The 22,627-nt window shown below is 41.7% G+C and overlaps 1 protein-coding gene across 2 annotated transcripts in view; it reads right to left on the minus strand.

Moving 5' to 3' along the window:
- cep135 (centrosomal protein 135) overlaps positions 1-22,627 on the minus strand; it is a 58,478-nt gene that overhangs the window by 3,335 nt on the left and 32,516 nt on the right. For both annotated transcript variants that reach the window (XM_060917493.1, XM_060917491.1), the window contains exons 18-25: positions 20,103-20,158; positions 19,397-19,565; positions 19,199-19,309; positions 18,265-18,450; positions 10,115-10,324; positions 7,642-7,844; positions 5,910-6,014; positions 5,639-5,794 (exon numbers count right to left, since the gene is read on the minus strand). In XM_060917493.1, coding sequence (XP_060773476.1) covers positions 5,639-5,794; positions 5,910-6,014; positions 7,642-7,844; positions 10,115-10,324; positions 18,265-18,450; positions 19,199-19,309; positions 19,397-19,565; positions 20,103-20,158 — 1,196 coding nt within the window. The remainder of the gene's footprint in view (positions 1-5,638; positions 5,795-5,909; positions 6,015-7,641; positions 7,845-10,114; positions 10,325-18,264; positions 18,451-19,198; positions 19,310-19,396; positions 19,566-20,102; positions 20,159-22,627) is intronic.

The raw sequence follows: 22,627 nt of genomic DNA on the forward strand, positions 1-22,627 counted from the left end.
GCTATGCAGTCTGGTTAGTCAAATGACTTTCTATGGATTTGGCCACCAAGTTACCATCGCCTTGTCCACAGCTAACATTAACACATAGCTAGTTAACTTGGACACTGTTAGCTAGCATGTAAAAATGGAGTTACGCTAACATGAATAACATTAACTTATCTGAAGTGCTTTCAGAAATGTTTTAGCATAATCTTGCCAAATAAACAAAATGTAGAAATCTTTCTTTTCTAGTAACGTTAGCTACCCAATATGATTTTGAGTTTGAAAAGAGTTTGCTAGCATGTCAGTTGCAGCTTCACTGACTAGCTAGCTTAAAGTGCATATCATGGGTAAATTCAGGAGCAAGATCAATGTAATTCTCTTATCTGTCACATTTTGTGCAATTTTTTTACCTTGCGCAATACCAGAAAAATTCAGCTGAAATCAAGGCATTTGAGGCGAATTGGTCCGCCTCTGAAAAAACTTGGCATTTGGATTTCCCGGCAAACATTGATTTTCGTGTTGTCGCGTGCGGGACGCCTCCCTCTGAATCCTACGTCAGCGCTGGTTTGTTTATGAGAAAACGACCTGGTGGTTTTCTGCAAATTTCTTCAACGTTATCACGTAATTATTAAAATGGTTAACAGATGTATTGTAGGAGGGGGTAGCAACACCAATCTTGATGGGATTAGTACTCCTCGTTTTCTTGGTCTACACAGGCTGTGCACTGAAACCGTGCAAGCTCTCGCAGCCTGCTGGCGCTTCCGCAGGTGACGTCACGAATCTGGCTCCAGACTCCCTTGGGATTTTTCCAGACGTGTTTTGTTATTTTATGTTTTTATGCTGTAGACAGATGGCCTTGTGCAAAATTATCCAGACAGCAAATCCAGTCTGGATGAGTGTGTAAAGGGACATACTTTCATATAAAAAAAACCCGAAATTGGTCCAGGATATGCACTTTAACATTAAACCACCAGGATTCCACAGGCAGATTCATATGTGCATGAATACATACACTTTTGTGCGCACTCTCACACACGTGATGGACAGTTTTGTACTAGTCAGTCACAACAAACTGTTGGCATTTTTTGTTTTGATGTCAGATGATGGTCTTGCTTTTTTTTTGTCTTACTTAAAGCAGTGTTGCTGTTGGGCAGTTATTAAGCTCGAGGTGTGGACCTGAGTTTTAATCAGGTTGGATTGTCATTTATTTTCTGAGCAAGCTGCATTTACAGCTATTCCACTGACTTCCTGATTAACATACACATGCATGTGTGCGCACACTGCCACAGCTGTCAGAGCACTACCATGCTGCTTTGTGGGGGTGGGGAGGAGTGTTACAAAAAAAGACAATGGTTCTTTTTTGGTTCCGTTGTGTTTCATTTTATAACATTCTACCAGGCGTTTATTCTACAGGTTAGTCAGCAAATCCAGTCGGTTGCTTCAGAGGCATTAGGTATTGCAAGCGTTGTGGCAATAATACAACCATGTGTTGATAGAAAATGTACTTTTAATACTTAAGTATTTTTAAAAGCAAGTAATTCAGTACTTTAACGTAAGTAAAAATTTGATTGGACAACTTTCACTTGTATCGGAGTAACATTTGACTAGTGGAATTTGTACTTTGACTTAAAGGAACAGTCCACCGTACTTCCATAATGAAATATGCTCTTATCTGAATTGAGACGAGCTGCTCCGTACCTCTCCGAGCTTTGTGCGACCTCCCAGTCAGTCAGACGCAGTCAGACGCGCTGTCACTCCTGTTAGCAATGTAGCTAGGCTCAGTATGGCCAATGGTATTTTTTGGGGCTGTAGTTAGATGCGACCAAACTCTTCCGCGTTTTTCCTGTTTACATAGGTTTATATGACCAGTGACATGAAACAAGTTCAGTTACACAAATTGAAACGTAGCGATTTTCTATGCTATGGAAAGTCTGCACTATAATGACAGGCGTACTAACACCTTCTGCGCGCTTCGGCAGCACATTGATACGGAGCTCAGATATCAATGCACTGTCGAAGCGCGCAGAAGGTGTTAGTACGCCTGTCATTATAGTGCGGACTTTCCATAGCATAGAAAATCGCCACGTTTCAATTTGTGTAACTGAACTTGTTTCATGTCACTGGTCATATAAACCTATGTAAACAGGAAAAACGCGGAAGAGTTTGGTCGCATCTAACTACAGCCCCAAAAAATACCATTGGCCATGCTGAGCCTAGCTACATTGCTAACAGGAGTGACAGCGCGTCTGACTGACTGGGAGGTCGCGCAAAGCTCGGAGAGGTACGGAGCAGCTCGTCTCAATTCAGATAAGAGCATATTTCATTATGGAAGTACGGTGGACTGGTCCTTTAAGTAATGAAGTTGGGTACTTTGTCCACCTCTGCTAATCTGTCATTTATTTTCCTATTTAAACCGCAACCCCAGTGTCGGCTACATGGTAACACGTGCAATCTTCGGTTTGTATTACTGCTTTATCGTTAAGAGTGATGTATTCCTTATTTACCAAACCCTTGATATTCACCAGGCACGGAGTTGACTCTTGAATTTACTATTGTCATTTACTTTAACTAAAATGAAGGAAATGTCTAATTTAAGGTTAAAAGTTAGTGAGCTAGGGCTATCCAGTTACAAAATGTTATTTTTAAAAAATGTTTTAAAATGTATGTGGTGCCCTTTGATGGCCTGGTGTCCTATACAGGGTGTATTCCCGCCTTGTGGCTAGCATTCCCGGGACTGACTCCAGATTCACCGCAATCCTGACCAAAAAAATATGCTCACTGAAATTAGTGATGATGATGATGAAGAATGAGTTTGGTTAGTACTAACTATTAGATTTAAATAGTCATGACCTTAGTTGTATCCGATTGTCAAAGATCAAGTATGGTTGTCATGAATTAACCTTATTACCATCAAGCTCGTGTATAATTTTCTATTATTATTGTTTTCATTTTTTAAGATGCTAAGTTTGAACTTTATTCACTCAGGCTTAGGTGTTACAGAAAAACAATAAGCTCTATCCCCAAACCGACACTAACCTTTGCGCAATATTCTCAGAAAATATACCATTTTATTAAACTGTTTCAAATGATAGGAAAAAAATACTAATGCTATGAATAGGAGAGGAAAAAAAAATCAGCTGAAAAGTTTGCATCACCCATTTTAATGTAATATAAAATCTTTTTTTTTTTTTTTTTGTTTAGCCTGTGCTTTACAACTACCTCCAGCCTCTTTCATATCCTGTGAACTGCTTTGGGATCAAGTCCAAGCCCACTCTCCAACATATTCTTCCCGTTATATTAGGTATCACTGCCTATTCATCCTGGTCTATCGGTTATAGCCAAACACCGATTAAAACTATTTTTCTGTTGATATTCCTTTATGTTTTGTCTTGTGTACACATTACAGGATATACAGTGGTGCTTGAAAGTTTGTGAACCCTTTAGAATTTTCTATATTTCTGCATAAATATGACCTAAAACATCATCAGATTTTCACACAAGTCCTAAAAGTAGATAAAGAGAGCCCAGTTAAACAAATGAGACAAAAAATATATTATACTTGGTCATTTATTTATTGAGGAAAATTATCCAATATTACATATCTGGGGCAGCACGGTGGTGTAGTGGTTAGCGCTGTCGCCTCACAGCAAGAAGGTCCTGGGTTCGAGCCCCGGGGCCGGCGAGGGCCTTTCTGTGTGGAGTTTGCATGTTCTCCCCGTGTCCGCGTGGGTTTCCTCCGGGTGCTCCGGTTTCCCCCACAGTCCAAAGACATGCAGGTTAGGTTAACTGGTGACTCTAAATTGAGCGTAGGTGTGAATGTGAGTGTGAATGGTTGTCTGTGTCTATGTGTCAGCCCTGTGATGACCTGGCGACTTGTCCAGGGTGTACCCCGCCTTTCGCCCGTAGTCAGCTGGGATAGGCTCCAGCTTGCCTGCGACCCTGTAGAAGGATAAAGCGGCTAGAGATAATGAGATGAGATGAGATGAGATGAGATGAGATGAGATTACATATCTGTGAGTGGCAAAAGTATGTGAACCTTTGCTTTCAGTATCTGGTGTGACCCCCTTGTGCAGCAATAACTGCAACTAAACGTTTCCGGTAACTGTTGATCAGTCCTGCACACCGGCTTGGAGGAATTTTAGCCCATTCCTCCGTACAGAACAGCTTCAACTCTGGGATGCTGGTGAGGTTCCTCAAATGAACTGCTCGCTTCAGGTCCTTCCACCACCTTTTGATTGGATTAAGGTCAGGACTTTGACTTGGCCATTCCAAAACATTAACTTTATTCTTCTTTAACCATTCTTTGGTAGAACAACTTCTGTGTTTAGGGTCGTTGTCTTGCTGCATGACCCACCTTCTCTTGAGATTCAGTTCATGGACAGATGTCCTGACATTTTCCTTTAGAATTTGCTGGTATAATTCAGAATTCATTGTTCCATCAATGATGGCAAGCTGTCCTGGCCCAGATGCAGCAAAACAGGCCCAAACCATGATACTACCACCATCATGTTTCACAGATGGGATAAGGTTCTTATGCTGGAATGCAGTGTTTTCCTTTCTCCAAACATAACGCTTCTCATTTAAAACAAAAAGTTATATTTTGGTCTCATCCGTCCACAAGATATTTTTCCAATAGCCTTCTGGCTTGTCCACATGATCGTTAGCAAACTGCAGATGAGCAGCAATGTTCTTTTTGGAGAACAGTGGCTTTCTCTTTGCAACACTGCCATGCACACCATTGTTGTTCAGTGTTCTCCTGATGGTGGACTCATGAACATTAACCAATGTGAGAGAGGCCTTCAGTTGCTTAGAAGTTACCCTGGGGTCCTTTACGACCTCGCTGGCTATTACACGCCTTGCTCTTGGAGTGATCTTTGTTGGTCGACCACTCCTGGGGAGGGTAACAATGGTCCTGAATTTCCTCCATTTGTACACAATCTGTCTGACTGTGGATTGGTGGAGTCCAAACTCTTTAGAGATGGTTTTGTAACCTTTTCCAGCCTGATGAGCATCAACAACACTTTTTCTGAGGTCCTCAGAAATCTCCTTTGTTCATGCCATGATACACTTCCACAAACATGTGTTGTGAAGATCAGACTTTGATAGATCCCTGTTCTTTAAATAAAACAGGGTGCCCACTCACACCTGATTGTCATCCCGTTGATAGAAAACACCTGACTCTAATTTCACCTTCAAATTTACTGCTAGAGGTTCACATACTTTTGCCACTCACAGATATGTAATATTGGATCATTTTCCTCAATAAATAAATGACCAAGTATAATATTTTTGTCTCATTTGTTTAACTGGGTTCTCTTTATCTACTTTTAGGACTTGTGTGAAAATCTGATGATGTTTTAGGTCATATTTATGCAGAAATATAGAAAATTCTAAGGGTTCACAAACTTTCAAGCACTACTGTAGTCAATGATTTAGCAACATGAACAACACCAATTATTCATTTGTCACATAAGTTCACTCAAGCCAATTTGTACTCTCTCAGCTTCTCTCAGATTATGAATGCATTGACCAGGAAAATTCTAAAATGATTAAACTAACTGATTTTTGGTATAATAATAATAATAATATTAATAATAATAATAATAATATGCATTTGCTTACACAGAACAAAGTCATTTGTGCAACAAATACTCACATTTCTGGTGATTTTTCAATTAAGCGCTCTGGTGTGCGCAAGCTAGAAGGTTCAGGAGACGATGGGCGGGGACTGAGTGAGGTACTGAGAGGGGAGGAGCTACGCAGTGAAGTAAAAGACACACCCTGTCTTCGCATCTCCTGGACTGCCCTTTCCCTGAGAAAGACAGAGCGTTAGACAGTGCGAGAGATGGGTTGAAGAGTCAGTTTTTGAAGAGTCAGCCAAATGTTGCGAAATAAACATGTGCATTAGGCAGGACTGACTGTCTCACCGCTCAAAGCGCTCAGTTGTCAATTGCCTCTTCAGCACATCCAATTCTGTCTGGAGCTGAGACATTTTTCCACGCAGCTGAGAAACCTCTCTGGCGTGACTTACCCTGTATGAACCAAACGCACAATAACCTTCAATGAGATCCTTTTACACACAACACCTTCATGTACCAGTTTAAACTGTCTGTAGAAGAGCCGGCACTGTTGACTGAATATCATCATCATCTACCGTGCTGAGGTAGGGACACCTGTACTGTACATTCATGCAATTATCCATTTAGCCAATCATGTGGTAGCAGTGCAGCGTATAAAATCATGAACATACAGTTCAAGAGTATTAAGAGGATTACTTTTGTTAATATTCACATCAAACATCAGAATGGGGGGAAAACGAGATCTCTCTGACCATGGCATGGTTGTTGATGCCAGCTACCGTACATTAGTCGGAATGAATCTGAAGCTGCTCATTTCCGGGGATTTTCATGAGCAACAGTCTCTAGAGTGTTCTGCAGGTGGAAACGGCTCTTTAATAAGAGAGGTCAGAGGAGAATGGCCAGATTGGTTCGAGCTGCCAGGAAGGATGTGGCAACTCAAGCACTCTTTGCAACTTTGGTAAGAGCAATTCCAGCGTTATGGACGCGACACTTGAACTCAAAATGGCAACAAATGACCCAGTGCATGTTTTATTGTCTCCCAGTATTTAAACAGGTGTTGCATATTTTAAGGCTGTACTATACTGGAGAAGTGATAGAACAAGAACAATTCCCATAGTACATCTAGGGCATGCCAGAAAATGCCAGTAAAAGATGCGTTATGGATGTGACAGAAAAAGTATCACTTTTCTTGGGTGACTGTACATTTTTATCAAACTCTGTGAAATCGTAAACCTAATGTCGAAATGGAGAGATCCATTTGATAGAGGGGTCCAAGGTGAATATTAAAAAATCTTTGTTTAAAATATTTTGTATTTCATGCAGAGTTTCGGAAGGAAAAGTCAGCATTATGGATGTGACAAAATTCCGTTATGGATGTGACGCGTCTGAAATAGACATGGCATATGTTTAGAAAATCAGCAATTTAACCACCATAACCCTTTGAAAAACTCTCTAAATATCAGCTAAAACTATCAAAGTTCTTAAATAATATTTAGGATGGCTATTGTTTTGCTGTTTTGTGGATTTTAGCATACATTTCTGTGGCTTGTGGCAATAATATAGAATTGTACATGATCAAAGTTGATTTTAGCTTGGGTTTTACATTATAAGAAAGAAAGACTGACAGTGACATATTAGGTTGGTTACAAATTGGTTCAACTTATTCACATCTGTAAAATACAGGCCTAGGTGATATCTCTGGGAGTGGTTTTGATGTATTACATGTTGCTTTATTTTTGCATGGTGAGGTTGACATTTACATGGAATTGCCCGTAAGCAGAAAAGCACATCAGCATGTACAAAAAAAATCATCAAACCTTGAGGTGAATGTGCTACAACAACAGAAGACCACAGTGGGTTCCACTCCTCGCAGCCAAGAACAGGAAACTAAGGCCACACTGGGCACAGATTCACCAAAACTGGACGGTTGACGATTGAAAAAAAAACCTTCAACCGTACCAAAATCTTACACCCTGTAGTTTTAAGAAATTCCTTCATTTTTATGAGCTTTTGCATGAGCTGGGTTTTGTCAGGGAAGCGGATCGAGAGATGAGATTTAAAGCCCCTTTCTGACACTTACGTTTTGCTGTCTGCGAGAGCCAGGCGGTCTTTGAGCACTTTCAGCTCCGACTCCCGCTCACTTGCACTGAGATGGTTCTGAAACTCTTTCTGTCGGTTGGTGGACAGCAGCGTCTCCAGGTTACGCACAGTCACCTTCTCGCTAGCCAGCTGTTTCTTCAGGAGCTCCATCTCTGAACGTACATCCTCCAGCTCACCAGTCATCTGAGTTTACACAACAAAGGAAAACATTTAGCCTGTGTCCGAAATCGCTCACTTGTTCACTACTCCCTATATAAGGAATTACTATATAGAGGACTATATAGTGAGCTCATTGATAAATTGAAAAAACGCTTTCGGACACTAGTCCATCAGGCTGGTATTTACACTACCGTTCAAAAGTTTGGGGTCACCCAGACAATTTTGTGTTTTCCATGAAAAGTCACACTTTTATTTACCACCATAAGTTGTAAAATGAATAGAAAATATAGTCAAGACATTTTTCTGGCCATTTTGAGCATTTAATCGACCCCACAAATGTGATGCTCCAGAAACTCAGGCCCTGTCCACACGGCAACGGATTCAGGTGAATCCGATACAATTGTTTATCGTTTCGGCCTGGCGTCCACACGGCACCGGCGTTTTGGGTGCCCCAAAACGCAATCTTTTGAGAACGGGTTCCAGAGTGGAAAGATCTGGCAACGTTGCCGTTGCGAAGTCGTCTGGATGAGTAGAACGGATTTGTTTACGATGACGTCACAACCACATGACTGTGAGTGCTTCACGCCGGGTAGAAGTGTAACGAACTCGATGCGAATTGTCAACAAATCCTATAACTTGGTCCACGAAACACGCTTACAAAATATTTTCCCTGTGAATATTTATTGTGTAATGGTGCAAAGTGAGAGAGAGAGAGAGAGAGAGAGAGAGAGAGAGAGAGATAGAGAGAGAATAGCCCTTAGGGCAGAGTCAATCCCGCCAGCAAAAATAGGGAAAAAAAGGAGCGATCTCACCTCTTCAGATGTTGGTTTAAGTCCTACAATACATTCCTCAAAAAGGGCGTAGAAGAACAAATTAATCCATCAACGTGTAGCATTCAATTTATTCCGGACCATTAAAGACGCCGCCTTCCGCGTAGAATCATACGTCATCCTCGCCGCCATATTGGATGGGTCAAAGCAGAGAATAAAGATGCCTCATTCATGTGCTGCGTTTAACTGTACCAACAGGTTTGCCGTCCAAACGAGATCACATGGGATTACCTTTCACAGGTGAGACTGGAAAAATACTTTTCATTGTATTTGGTCATTATAATGTAATTTTACGAACAGATTTTTCTGACTTTGTGGCTAATATGAAGTCTCGCGCATAATAGTTTATGCGCATGCGTCCTTACTACTTCTATTGTTCTGGTGTCTCCGAAGGGACCATCTTACAGCGCCCCTAGAGGTGTGGCATGTGTATTGCATCGTTTTCAGCAAGCGTTGCGTTGCCATATGGACCTGATATTTTACTGATCGTTGCCCATGTGGACGCGATATTTTTTTAAATAACATCTCGTTGCTGTTGTCGTGTGGATGTAGCCTCAATCTGCTCAAAGGAAGGTCAGTTTTATAGCTTCTCTAAAGAGCTAAACTGTTTTCAGCTGTGCTAACATGATTGTACAAGGGTTTTCTAATCATCCATTAGCCTTCTGAGGCAATGAGCAAACACATTGTACCATTAGAACACTGGAGTGAGAGTTGCTGGAAATGGGCCTCTATACACCTATGGAGATATTGCACCAAAAACCAGACATTTGCAGCTAGAATAGTCATTTACCACATTAGCAATGTATAGAGTGGATTTCTGATTAGTTTAAAGTGATCTTCATTGAAAAGAACAGTGTTTTTCTTTCAAAAATAAGGACATTTCAAAGTGACCCCAAACTTTTGAACAGTAGTGTATGTTATTACTGTCGCACAACTAAAACGTGCCGGATCAGTCGGCTGGTGGGTTTTCAAAATAATAAATACATGCATGTATTTTTGTGATAAATCCATATTATATGGAGCGTATTTCCCACATTAATCAATACAAAGTACCTGCATCTTTCGGGTTTTTTTTTAAATCAAGGCTGAATACTTTCTTCTTTGCCGCTGCCTTTTATTAAATCAAATTTGAGACTTTTAATTTGATTTCTTTCAGCGCGACTGCAATGCATGATGGGACATACTGCTTTGGTTAGTGACCATCGGTTGTACACTACTTTTCGTGATGCATTGTGGGATACTTTGAGTGCATTATATAGGGTGTAAATAATCCTCACTAAGGTTTTGGACAGCACTACAAAATGGCGTCCTCACTATATAGTGCCCTATATAGTGAGTAGGGAGCGATTTCGGACACAGGGTTAGTAACTTCTTCAGAGAGCTCCTCCTTGTATGAGGAGGTGGGATAGTTTACCAAAGGTATTTGTAAATGCTGCGAATGACTAGAAGCTGTGTAACACTCACCCTCTCCAGCTCCATGCTCTTAGCAGCGAGTTGACGTGTGATCAGCTCTTTACTGGAGTCTAGTTTAACACACAGCTCCCGTACAGAGGCGAGATCAGCAAGCACCGATGCCTTCTCGTCCCGTGCTGACTGCAGCTCCTCTTCCAGCCGAGACGTTGACCGCATCAGAGAGGATACTTGAGCCTCATACGCCTGCAGTGCATTCATGTGCTACACACACAAGCAAAGGAGAGCAGCAAGGAGTGGACAAGTCAAGCTCATATTTAAGAACACATTCAAAGGATTATATGGTAAAATCCAAAAGCTTTACTCCTGTACCAGAAAGGACTGCTTGTAAAATAAACACAAACTTTGTCAATTTATATTTGTCATGCAAAAGGACCTGCCAATCTTTATATTTTGCACAGAAGCTCTGCAATTTAGTTTAAACAGACACAGAGTATAGTTTACTAGAGTACACAGAATTATCTTCTCTCCCTCAAAAAACAGAAGATTGACCAATAGAAAAATATCTGGAATAATTTGCTCAGGTGTTTATATTAGATGACGCCACCTGAATGCTCCGCCCCCTTCCCCAGTATCCCACTTGTTCTAGCCCGGAGTCACGGAGCACCCTCACTTTCTGTACCGATAAATAGAGAATGCTTGAGTTCATTAATGTAAAAGGAAATCGGTCAGTGTATGTTTATCATTAGACAAAAACGTATGTAACATCAGTCAACTATAACTGATAGAGATGTCACCAGAAAATCTCAGCCAAAATGGGTCATAAGAGAGACTTTTTTTTAAGGGGGGATGACAAAACATTGAATGGGCCTGCAATGAAGTGCCAAATCTAAGACATTGCAAATAAATTATAATGACAGTTATTAAGTGATTAAAAATGCCTTTCCTGCCTGTGCTACTCAGTGCCCAGAGGCATTTGAGCAACAGTAAAAATCTCAGACATATCAAAGGATTATAACACAAATGCACTGTGTTTTGATTTTATTTATTTTTACTGTATATACTGCAGAGTCACCTAAAACCCTACCGCCCAACGGTTTTTGTGACTGCCGGGAAAACAAATTCTCATCTCATCTCATTATCTCTAGCCGCTTTATCCTTCTACAGGGTCACAGGCAAGCTGGAGCCTATCCCAGCTGACTACGGGCGAAAGGCAGGGTTCACCCTGGACAAGTCACCAGGTCATCACAGGGCTGACACATAGACACAGACAACCATTCACACTCCACATTCACACCTACGGTCAATTTAGAGTCACCAGTTAACCTAACCTGCATGGCTTTGGACTGTGGGGGAAACCGGAGCACCCGGAGGAAACCCACGCGGACACGGGGAGAACATGCAAACTCCACACAGAAAGGCCCTCGCCGGCCACGGGGCTCGAACCCAGGACCTTCTTGCTGTGAGGCGACAGCGCTAACCACTACACCACCGTGCCGCCCGGAAAACAAATTATTTAGATATATTTTGCAAGAGTCTCTAAAATATCTATAAAACTGATCTGTCTCAGATGTATATAATGTATTACTAAAATGTTTCTTCATGATTTTATGAACATGTTTACCAGCAACAAAGATTATCTGATCTTGACTTTGCAGACGACATCACTCTTATTGACGAGTCGGAAGAAAGATTACAGTATGCAACCACTCAAGTGAAAGAGGGAGGGAGTAAAATAGGACTAACCATTAACCCCACGAAGACCAAAGTTATGGCTGTCTCAAAGGATAAATGCGACATTACAATCAGTCTAAACAACCAAGATGCGTTGGAGAAGGTGGAGAAGTTTGTTTATTTGGGAAGTACGATAACATCCGATGGTGACTTAACCCGAGAGATTAACAACCGTATAGGGAAAGCAGCGAACGCCTTTAATAAACTTCTACCCATCATGTGCCACAAGTCCATCCAGCTTCGCACAAAAATGGCAATCTATCAGGCCGTAGTAATTACCATCCTAATGTATGGAGCCGAAGCCTGGAACACAACAGTGCAGCAAGAGAAGCGACTATCGGCCTTCCATACTAGATGCCTTCGCAGAACTCTTGGTGTTTCCTGGAGAGAGCGTAAATCCAATGCGGAGATCTTCCAAAGAACTGGACAGGTTCCTCTAACGAACATCCTTCGACAAAGACGACTATCATGGTTTGGGCACGTTATGCGCATGCCTCCAACACGCCTGCCGCGCCGACTTCTTTATTGGGCACCTCAAGGATGCCGGCGCCCAGACAAACAGCGTATGCGTTGGCGCGACGCAGTCACTAGAGACCTTCAACAATCCCTAACACATGAGGAGGCTATGGTGGCGTCGCAGGACAGGAAAAGTTGGCGGTCATTTGTGTTGGCGCTATGTGGGTCTACCCACGACAGCAGCAGTAAGTAAGTAAGTAAGTAACTAAAATGTATTAATTTTGAAATAAAAACATTCATTAAATGTCGATCTGGTAGTATCCTCAGATGTTGGTATGTATTGTATGTGAAGATAAATCAGAAGTCTGAAATCAGATTTCCCAAACTTCTTAAAGCAAGTCTGATGATCTAGGATCAATCTTTTTATTTATCCTCATTGTTTTGCTTTATCTATCCAGGACCAAAGTGCAATGTTATCCTTTAACACCTTTGATTGTCCTCCATTATCCATCTGATTCTAAACCACACCACCAAATCAGGGTTCCCCCGGGTTCTGAAAAACATTCTCCACTCTCTCGATTATGTTCATTATGTCTTATATTAGATATGGTTAGTTTTTTCTTTTTTTATCAGACATCTAGTTTTAGGTTTGTTTACCTGACATGTTTCGACGTACGTAACTGTCGTCTTCCTCAGAGTGTCACCAGATGTTGTTGGTGACGCATCTTATCAAAACAACTGGCAGAAGAACTAAAAAACATCAAAATGCAGCAAGACGAAGTTTTCATATCACACAACGTCATATCTCGTTTCACCAGAACACCCACGGAAGCCACTATACAGGTAGTGCAAGACAGATTAAAAACAGGCAGGACGCTCAGGAAACGTACAAACCTCACAGTACAAGACATCACTCAACTCCTTCAATTCATCGCCACATCCACATACTTTCAGTTTAGGAATACAATATACAGACAAAAGGAAGGGTTTGCCATGGGAGACCCACTATCGGCCATCATGTGCGGCTTTTTCATGGAAGACCTGGAGCAGAAAACACTCACTATAATACCGGTAGAATACAGACCAACACTCTGGAAACGTTACGTGGATGATATACTGGAAAAAGTGAAGACGGGATACACTCAACAACTCAGCGACCATCTCAACACCATAGACAATACCGGCAACATAAAATTCACACATGAAGAGGAAACGGAGCAGTCAATAGCATTTTTGGACTTAAAAATACAACACACAGAAGATGGGGACATCAAAATAAAAGTACACAGAAAACCCACACACACCGACCAATATTTAAACTGGACTTCCGAACACCCCATAATGCACAAAATATCAGTAGTTAGAACATTACATGAACGTGCAGCAATAATTACAGATCCACAGGACAAAGAACAGGAGGAACAACACATACAACACACGCTGAAGGCATGTCAATATCCACAGTGGGCAATATCCAAAGGGGCAGAACAGGTCAAGAACAACAAAACACAGAAGAAAGAGAAAAAACAAAGCAACAAACAAGAACACAGGGGAGTAATAACATTACCATACATCAGAGGAATAACGGAACGCATTCAAAGAGTAATGAGGAAACACAACATTAACACACCTGTCAAACCATACACAACACTCCGTCAGATCCTGGTTCATCCCAAAGACAGAATACATCCGGAAAACAAATGCAACACCATATATGAGATTCCATGCCAATCATGCAATAAAACTTACATCGGGGAGACAGGGAGGAGCTTCACCACAAGGAAAAATGAACATAAGAAAGAGTGCGAAAAGGAGACAGCTACAAGACAAACCCGAACAATAAAAGAAAAGGCACGACAGGAAAATTACAAGTCAGTCATAACAGATCACTGCAAAAGAGAAAATCACATTATGGACTGGGGGAATGCCAGAGTCATCCACACAGAAGATAATAAACATCAGCGCTGGATCAGGGAGGCCATGGAGATCTGAAAGCGAAGCCCAAGGACCATCAACCGGGATGAGGGAGCATACATGCTCTCCCATACCTGGAGTGCCATCTTGCAGGGGACGAACAGACAGTAGAAGACGTGACTGACCGGTCAAACCAGACAGGAAGGTCAAGGGCGCAGATAGCACAGGGGGGGACATGTCCCCACCAAATTTATAGTGACCCCCATCTGTCCCCCCCACCCACCGTCCCTACGTAAGGCGCCACACATAGGTAGAAAAAGTGAGGATTAATGTTCCGTTAGTTAGACTAACTTACACTGCAGCACAAAGTTGAAATGGCAGCAGCCTTGTCAGTGATCAATCCACATTTTCCCCTTCTTGAATCGGTGTAGGCTGGAGCAGATCCTTGCAGAGTTGGGAAAGCAAGGTGTTCATTTTCCACATAATTCTCGGTTAATAACACTGCACAGCTCATCCATTTGATATCAGCGGTGTTTCTGCTACGACTAATGGTGCGTTCAGTTGTACTCGTAAGTTGGAAGTTTGAAGTCGGAAAAGCATTGAAATCCAGCATCTCCCAGCATAAACGTTGGGGTTTTCGTTTCATTTCATTAACTGGCCATTTTTTTCAAATTCCATGTTCCATGATGTCCCAGTTTTTAAACTGGGAAGCGCTCAGTTCTGAGGTTATGTTGCTCGGAGCTCCAAGTTCCGACTTCCAATGTAAATGTAACGCACCATCTCGAACCCGGGGTCCTAAGGGGAGCTGGGGACTTTGCCTGTCGCGGTAACCATAGTGACCATAAACAACTGTCTAATGACTGAGCTGGTGATCTTTCTGCCACATTAAGCCAGAGAAGAGGGGGAAAAAAATCACAGCGTTTGTTTCAAGAACCAAAAGATGTAAATATCCTCTGCCTGTTGCCTTTCCCAGATGTGACAAATACTTGTTTTGTAATGTTGAGTAGCTAGTCTGATAATAATAAGAAGGAATTTGGACTTACCTGAAGGAGGCTAAATGTAAAATAACAGCATTCTAGGCTGTAGGTGAATATCTTTTAGTGTTGTTATTTTTATGTATAATGTTATTTTAGTAAGCAGCAACTGTTAACTGAACTTATGAGATTCAAGATGTTAACATTGTCCTCCTGGCCTGCAGGCAATCCCTGGTGGGGTCAACAATGAAAAAACAAAAAACAATTACAGCGTTTTTTCAAAAACCGAGCAATGTTGACCAGGTAGGCCTTTGTCTACCAATGTTCATTCAGTTAGAAAACTCACAATTCGAATGTATATTTAAGCTTCAGCACACACACACACACACACACACACACACACACACACACACATACATATACATGCATACATACACACATTATATATATATATATATATATATATATATATATATATATATATATATATATATATATATATATATACACACATATATATATACATATACATATATATATACACACATATATATATACACACACACACACACACATATATATATAAATAAAAGTGCTGTCAAGCGATTAAAATATTTAATCGCGATTAATGTCGCGACTGTCATAGTTAACTCGTGATTAATCGCAATTTAATCGCACATTTTTGTCACATGAAAAACCATTGTAATTCTCTTATCAGCATAAAAAAGTGAATGGGCTTGCTTTGTACCAATGTTTTTTTTTTTTTATTGCAGAGCATAACACTACGGAGCCGTAGAGGGGACATGGTGAATAAAAAAATTAAGCGTGGGAACGACTTATAAGGCGTGTGCACGAGATATTAATGCGCGCGCACGAGTTATAACCCGTGCGCATGCTTTGCGTTAAGGCGTGCGCTCGGGTAATTAAAAGTGAGGGGACAAGTTACTACGGCTCCGTATAACACGTCTTGTCACAGCCACTGCAAAGTCGGGCTGGAGCCGCCGATGGGAAAACGAAACCTAAGCCGAGCACCGTGGCTCTTCGTCCCGAGGCGCGGCAGCGCGAGCTGCCCGCGCTGGTTCTTTGGGGGGAGGGCAGAGGACTCTGGCTGTGCGGGGCGTGACATTACAGTCTAGCTGCTATCGTTTTTCTTTTTTTAAGATTTTTTTTGGGCTTTTTGCACCTTTTATTGGATAGGACAGTGTAGAGACAGGAAATGAGCGGGAGAGAGAGAGACGGGAAGGGATCGGGAAATGACCTCGGGCCGGAATCGAACCCGGGTCGCCCGCATTCATGGTATGGCGCCTTAACCACCTGAGCCACGACGCCCCCCTGCTATCGTTTTTCTAAGCAAAGTCTCTGTTCTGTTCCAAGTTCCTGGCAGTTTCAAAAGCTTATGAAAAACCTACATCATGTCACAGAGCGTTAATCTCGCAATAAAAAAATTATCGCCGTTAAAATTGAGTCAGGTTAACGCAATAATAACGCGACATTTTTGACAGCACTAATATATATATATATATGCATTTACACAAAATGGAATCATTTGCTGACAGCTCGGTCCCCCCCAGTTCAAAAATCCTATCTGCGCCCCTGAGGAAGGTCACGCCTTCGGAAACATCAGCTGATAAGATGCGTCACCAACAACATCCGGTGACACTCTGAGGAAGACGACAGTTACGTACGTCGAAACATGTCAGGTAAACAAACCTAAAACTAGATGTCTGATAAAAAAGAAAAAACTAACCACAACATTCTCCACTATTTTTCTCGAAAAATAAAATCAAATAAGTATTCTTTACTTTTTCTTAGTCTGTATTTTTTTCTTAGTTACCTACATATCAAAGTGGACTTAATACGGGTTTATACCAGCCAAACTGGCACAATTCAAATATTTGTACAGACCCAGCGAGGCCTCTCCAGTACATATAAAATTTGGGCTGCACTCCAGCCTCTAATAAGAAAGACTTGATTTTGGGCGCCCTGTGCACCATCAAGCTAAGTCAAGTTTTTCCTGGGACTTGTATTTTTTTAAGGGAGATTGGCATTGATGGGTTGGGGAAGTTATATCTAACTTTACAAGGTAATATTATCACCCACACACATTCAAAGGTGTTGACATCTTTATTACTGATTTTTGCACTGCTCTTTTCAAATTTGTGTCGTTCACTTCAGTTTCTATCTCCTTATTATTAAGTTATTATCAACACCCATAATGCCTCAGGAAACTGAAGCATCCATCAATTGACTTAATATCGCCAGTAAAATGTATCATCAGTCTAATAAATATATAATTTCTCACTCACATATCTCTCCTTTAGGACCACAAAGACACAAATTCTAAGTTACATTATTATATTACAGCATTCAAAATCCCAGATGACATCCAAGTCAAGTCAATTGTTTTCTATTAATCGCTTACTTTTTTGAGGGTGAAAATACCCCGGGGGCTATAGCCCCGAGTGATGGGGCCTAACAACACCACAGCGTTAGCCACAGGAACGCAACATGCCACACCGCCTGAAACATAGCTCCCTTCAGTCGTTTGCTGGCTAACAGCACTTTCACTTTGGTGTTACTCGGGGACGGCAGGGGCTCTGAGTGTGCCTCCCCCGTGGCTATTTCTGCCCTTAAATCATCTTCAGTGCTTGAAGAAGCTCGCCCAAAAAACTTTGTCAGCTTAGACTGCGCCATTGTTTGGTTCATGCAGAGATAATTACACCGCCACACCAGGCTGATTAAGCGATTGGTCAAAAGCTTGCCGCTCATTTGGTCATTATGTGCAGTCAATTTTTATTGGTCACAAGCACGTGCTCATTGTTTACACTCTGGCTTTCTGCCGTCTCTTCACTAGAGTTACAAACGGAGGGATTTGTGGAGGGATTTCTATAAAAGATGACTTATGATAATGATAAAGATGACAAATGCATTCGTCACTGTGACGACTGCGAGTAGTCACTGATGGATTATGTTCATCGATGACGAGCATCAGCGGCAACCCTGCCCCAAATCCTGTAGAGGCATCTTTCTTCGTTTTGAATCTAACCAGATTCTCTGGATAATCTCCATTTAAATTTAATTTCATGTCAACACATGAACACTGAAATATGAAAATTTTCACTCTACCTCCTGTATCTCTCGTTCCTGCAGGGAGACCTTCTCTCGGAGGTGTCTGCGCTCCGTGTCAGAGGAGAGAAGCTCCAGTTTGATAGAGTTGTTGAGACCTTCAGCCTGCTGCAGTTTTAGTTCACGCTCCTCGGCGTCCATGTGCGCTGAGCGGAAACGTTCCAACATCTCCCTGCTCTCCTGTTCCTGATGAATATTCAGCCTATCATCAGCTGTTGTACTTTCACAGTAAAGGTGCTTATTAGGTGCCTATCACTTGAGGGATAGCAATACTGCAATAGTAAAATCATAACGCGGTCATTTGCTTCTTCAGACACAATTATGCCCCTTTTCCACCAAAGCAGTTCCAGGGCTGGTTCGGGGCCAGTGCTTAGTTTGGAACCGGGTTTTCTGTTTCCACTGACAAAGAACTGGCTCTGGGGCCAGAAAAACCGGTTCCAGGCTAGCACCAACTCTCTGCTGGGCCAGAGGAAAGAACCGCTTACATCAGGGGGGCGGGGGGGGAGTTGTTAAGACCAACAACAATAGCAAGATCGCGAAAGGTCGCCATTTTTAAGCGGCGAGAAGCAGCAGCTGTACAAGCGCGAAGTCATCCGTTATTATTATTGTTGTTGTTGCTGCTGCTGCTGCTTCTTCTCCATGTTGTTGTTGCTACGATGTTCGCACCAAGGTTTATACAAACGCAGCGACGTAACTGACGTATACAGCGACGTAACTGACGTGGCTCCGCTTAGCACCCCGAGCTATGGAAAAGCAAACTGGTTCTCAGCTGGCTCGCAAGTTGAACGAGTTGTGAACCAGCACCAGCACTGGCCCCGAACCAGCCCTGGAACTGATTTGGTGGAAAAGGGGTATTAGAGAGACAGTGAACAGATCTTTTGAGAAATCCATACATCACAGTGAAGCAAATTAACAACACAAAAATGTGGTTTACCTTAGCTGCCATCAATTTCTCGATCTTGGTCACTTCAGAAATATAGGAGTGGACTCTCATCTTTAGCTCGTCCCTCTCTCTCAGTGCCTCGTCCATTTCTCTGTGCACTGCCTTCACACAAAAGCACAGACACATTATATGCATCTTACTGATCATGGGGTTTCCATCCCGTCCTTCCGCCTGTGTCTGTGTGTATACCTGGTTTTCTCTGGTCATGGTGGCCAGGTCGTCCTGTAGTCGACGGTTTTCTCTCAGTGCAATTTCTCTGTCTCTGCTGACTGACGAAAGCTCCTCCTGCGATTGATCTAGCTGTCTGCGCAGACTAGCTATTTCCCGCTCACGGCCACTCAGCACTCCCTTTAGTTGTCTATAAAATACCCAACACACACACAGATACCACAAGTACCAAATATCTATAAATCAAATGGTTTACTATTTAAGGAAGAACACACAACAGACTTGTGAGTTCATATAAACATGTGATTGTATGAAAATAATCCATGCAGAGGTAGTATGATGCCCAAAATATATTATTTTCATATAACTGCACGTTCTGGAGTGTGATATTTTGCTTATACTGGAAAGGCTCTGTGACTGTTGCTAAGCACTGACACTCGAGGTTCCTTCCATAAATGTTAAATAAATGTCTCCTAACAAAAAACCATCACCACATCAATGATTATACATTTTTATTGTTTAAACCACATATTTTAAAACCCATTTATTCTTAGTTTTAGATTATGTGTTATCTTTTACTATAGAAACTATAACATATTAGAAAGAGTGTAGTAGTATTAACCTATCATTCATGTTACAGCCAGAACAACTTTCGATGCTTCTGACCAAGCAGATTTGGGAATTCAACCATGCTGTGTTGTAAATAAAAATAGATAAACACACTCACTCTAAAGAGTTCTCCATTTCAGTTATGGTGAGGCGAACTTCTGTCAGCATCTTCTCCTGCAGAATAATGGAAGCTCATGACTACAGTAAACATCACAAACAATAGCCTCCAGCTTATAAGAGCTTAACTTCATAACTATATAAACAGGCCTTTCAATTACATAATTTGGGCTACATCCTGTATTTCGGCTTTTTCCCGTCGTGATGCAGCGTAATTTGGACTTTTCTACATGCGCAAAGTGCTGTTTTCCCAGCGCTCTGTGTTTAAACTTGCTGCTGCTTTTTTAGCTACAAAGTTATGAGTAAATAAATCTATGAATGTTATTTTTACCTTTATTGCAAAATGTCTACAGCATTAATCCCTCTTGATGTACATGTCAAAAATAATTAGAATACAGTTAGTTAGTATTTAAAAGATGTGTCGGGGCCTGAGGAGAGCCTGGAGGAAAGGAGCCTGGGAATGAAAAAGCAAGTTCTGCACTGTTGCCATCAAAGAGACAAACCTGTAGCAGACCTGCGACACAAAAGGTTTTTCAGTCACATCACAAGAATCAGCAGTGCAATTCACAGCATGCAGTCGGGTAATGGATCTTAGTTTAAATGAAAGGCCAGTGTCTAAGACTATCGCATACCTGCCAACCTTGAAAAAATTTTATGAGTACAATTTTACAATTTCATGAGTACCCCCCCTCGCGTCAACCTCACTCCAACCTGGCGCGCATGTGCCTCCACAGACCACAACCAGCAGACCAAAAACACACTTTCAATCCAGTTTTATTGATTGACCTTGGGAACATAGTCCAGTTTTGTAAAACATTCCTATTGATAGACTTTGGGAAACTGTTATTGATGGCTCTTGGGAACTTCCTTCCGTTTTGAAAAGCACAACAAACATTAAATACATGTGCAAATGAAATGAAATTAAACCAGAGCCACTCTTTCAAAATAAATAACAACACATTAAATTAATACAGTATGTAAAAAAGGCACTTTCAACACAAAACATGGTATGCACAAATTTCCCATGCAATAGAGATCTTGCAGTCACGTGACCGGAAAGTACACAACCGCCATCTTGTCGGTCAAAAACACCGCTGAATACTGCTGCACTCGTGTACAGAATGGATCAATTTCAACCGACGGACTACACGGCTCATTTTTCTAATGAACAGATAACTAGATATATGTCTAAAATAAACGATCTACAGATTTGTGACCCTTATGGCTTTCCGGACGGAGTTTTCACGACCGGATTTTGAACTGCCAGCGGAATACCCAGACGTGTATAATTACCTCATCAACTTTCCCTCGCTGTTCAGTGGTGAAGCACTGCGTGCTTATAAATCTCTGGACAGTTATCTCTACAGAAATTCAGGATTTGTCAGCGACTCAGATGTGGCATCTTGTAACAAGAATCCTCATTGGATGGGTAAGTCACTTAAGTATTGAGTATAGCACTGACCAGCCGATTATAGAATAGAATAAGGTAATTCCAAATCGTCCGTCTTGTTTACATGGATGTGGCGTTGGAGAGGTAGAGGCTTGGCAGTGGAGATTTGAGTGGCTGTTTTCTGAGCTTAGTCAACAGGCCGACTCTGCCTGTAGCCTCGCTTTTGCTCCCGGCGCCGCCTCCTTCGCTTTGCTTCCGATAACAATCCACGGAGACCCCGCTGGACTCGCTATCTCGTCCGGAATGTTTTTTTTTTTTTTTCTCGTCTGGAATGTTGTGCATGCGATGGAAATCGCTACAAACCGTCATTTTCTGCTGGAAACCAATGTCCAGTAAGTCCATACGGTTGTAGTGGATATTGAAGTCCGGTACAGACGAACAACACGCAAAAATACACACAAAAAACATAAAAAACGTGCACAGGTAGGGAGAGCTTGTAGCCGCAGCCGTTGTAGTAGAATTGTATATAGTAGGGTTTTCCAGAAGAAAAGGTAGAAGTAAAAGCAGAAGTAGAACCAGAAGTAGAAGTAGAAGGCGGAATATGGCGTTTGACCGACACGATGGCGTCTGTCACAATCTGGATCGGCTGTGACGTCACATGCAAGTGCTCCATTGGTTTAGACTTTTGCATTTTTTAACATGTTGGAAGTATATTGCATTATACAGTAAAAATATTGCATTATACAGTACATTGCAGTATTTTGTAGTATGCCTTTTTCATGTGCAAACTATTGCATTTGGATTTGAAATATTGCATTTACTGCAGTAATACTGTAGAAAAAAGCATCTGATACTGCAGTACCACACAGGTTTTTTCATAAGAGGGATGACCAATTTTCCACTTCACATCATCTGCAAACATTCTAGGCTACCATTGACAGAAGTTACCGACTGCCCTTAAGATATACAACACGCTACGTTTTGTTGAGCACATCAATAAAGTGGTACTTATCATAGTGATTCAATGAGAGCGTGAGAGGAATTGTAATCAGGTTTCGTTGGTTACCGCATCGAATATGCAACCTCGAGTGACGGCTTCGAAGTTAAATGAAGAACTAGCCTGTACTGTTGGTGTT

Source organism: Neoarius graeffei, chromosome 3 (genome assembly GCF_027579695.1).
Source record: "Neoarius graeffei isolate fNeoGra1 chromosome 3, fNeoGra1.pri, whole genome shotgun sequence".
NCBI lineage: Eukaryota > Metazoa > Chordata > Actinopteri > Siluriformes > Ariidae > Neoarius > Neoarius graeffei.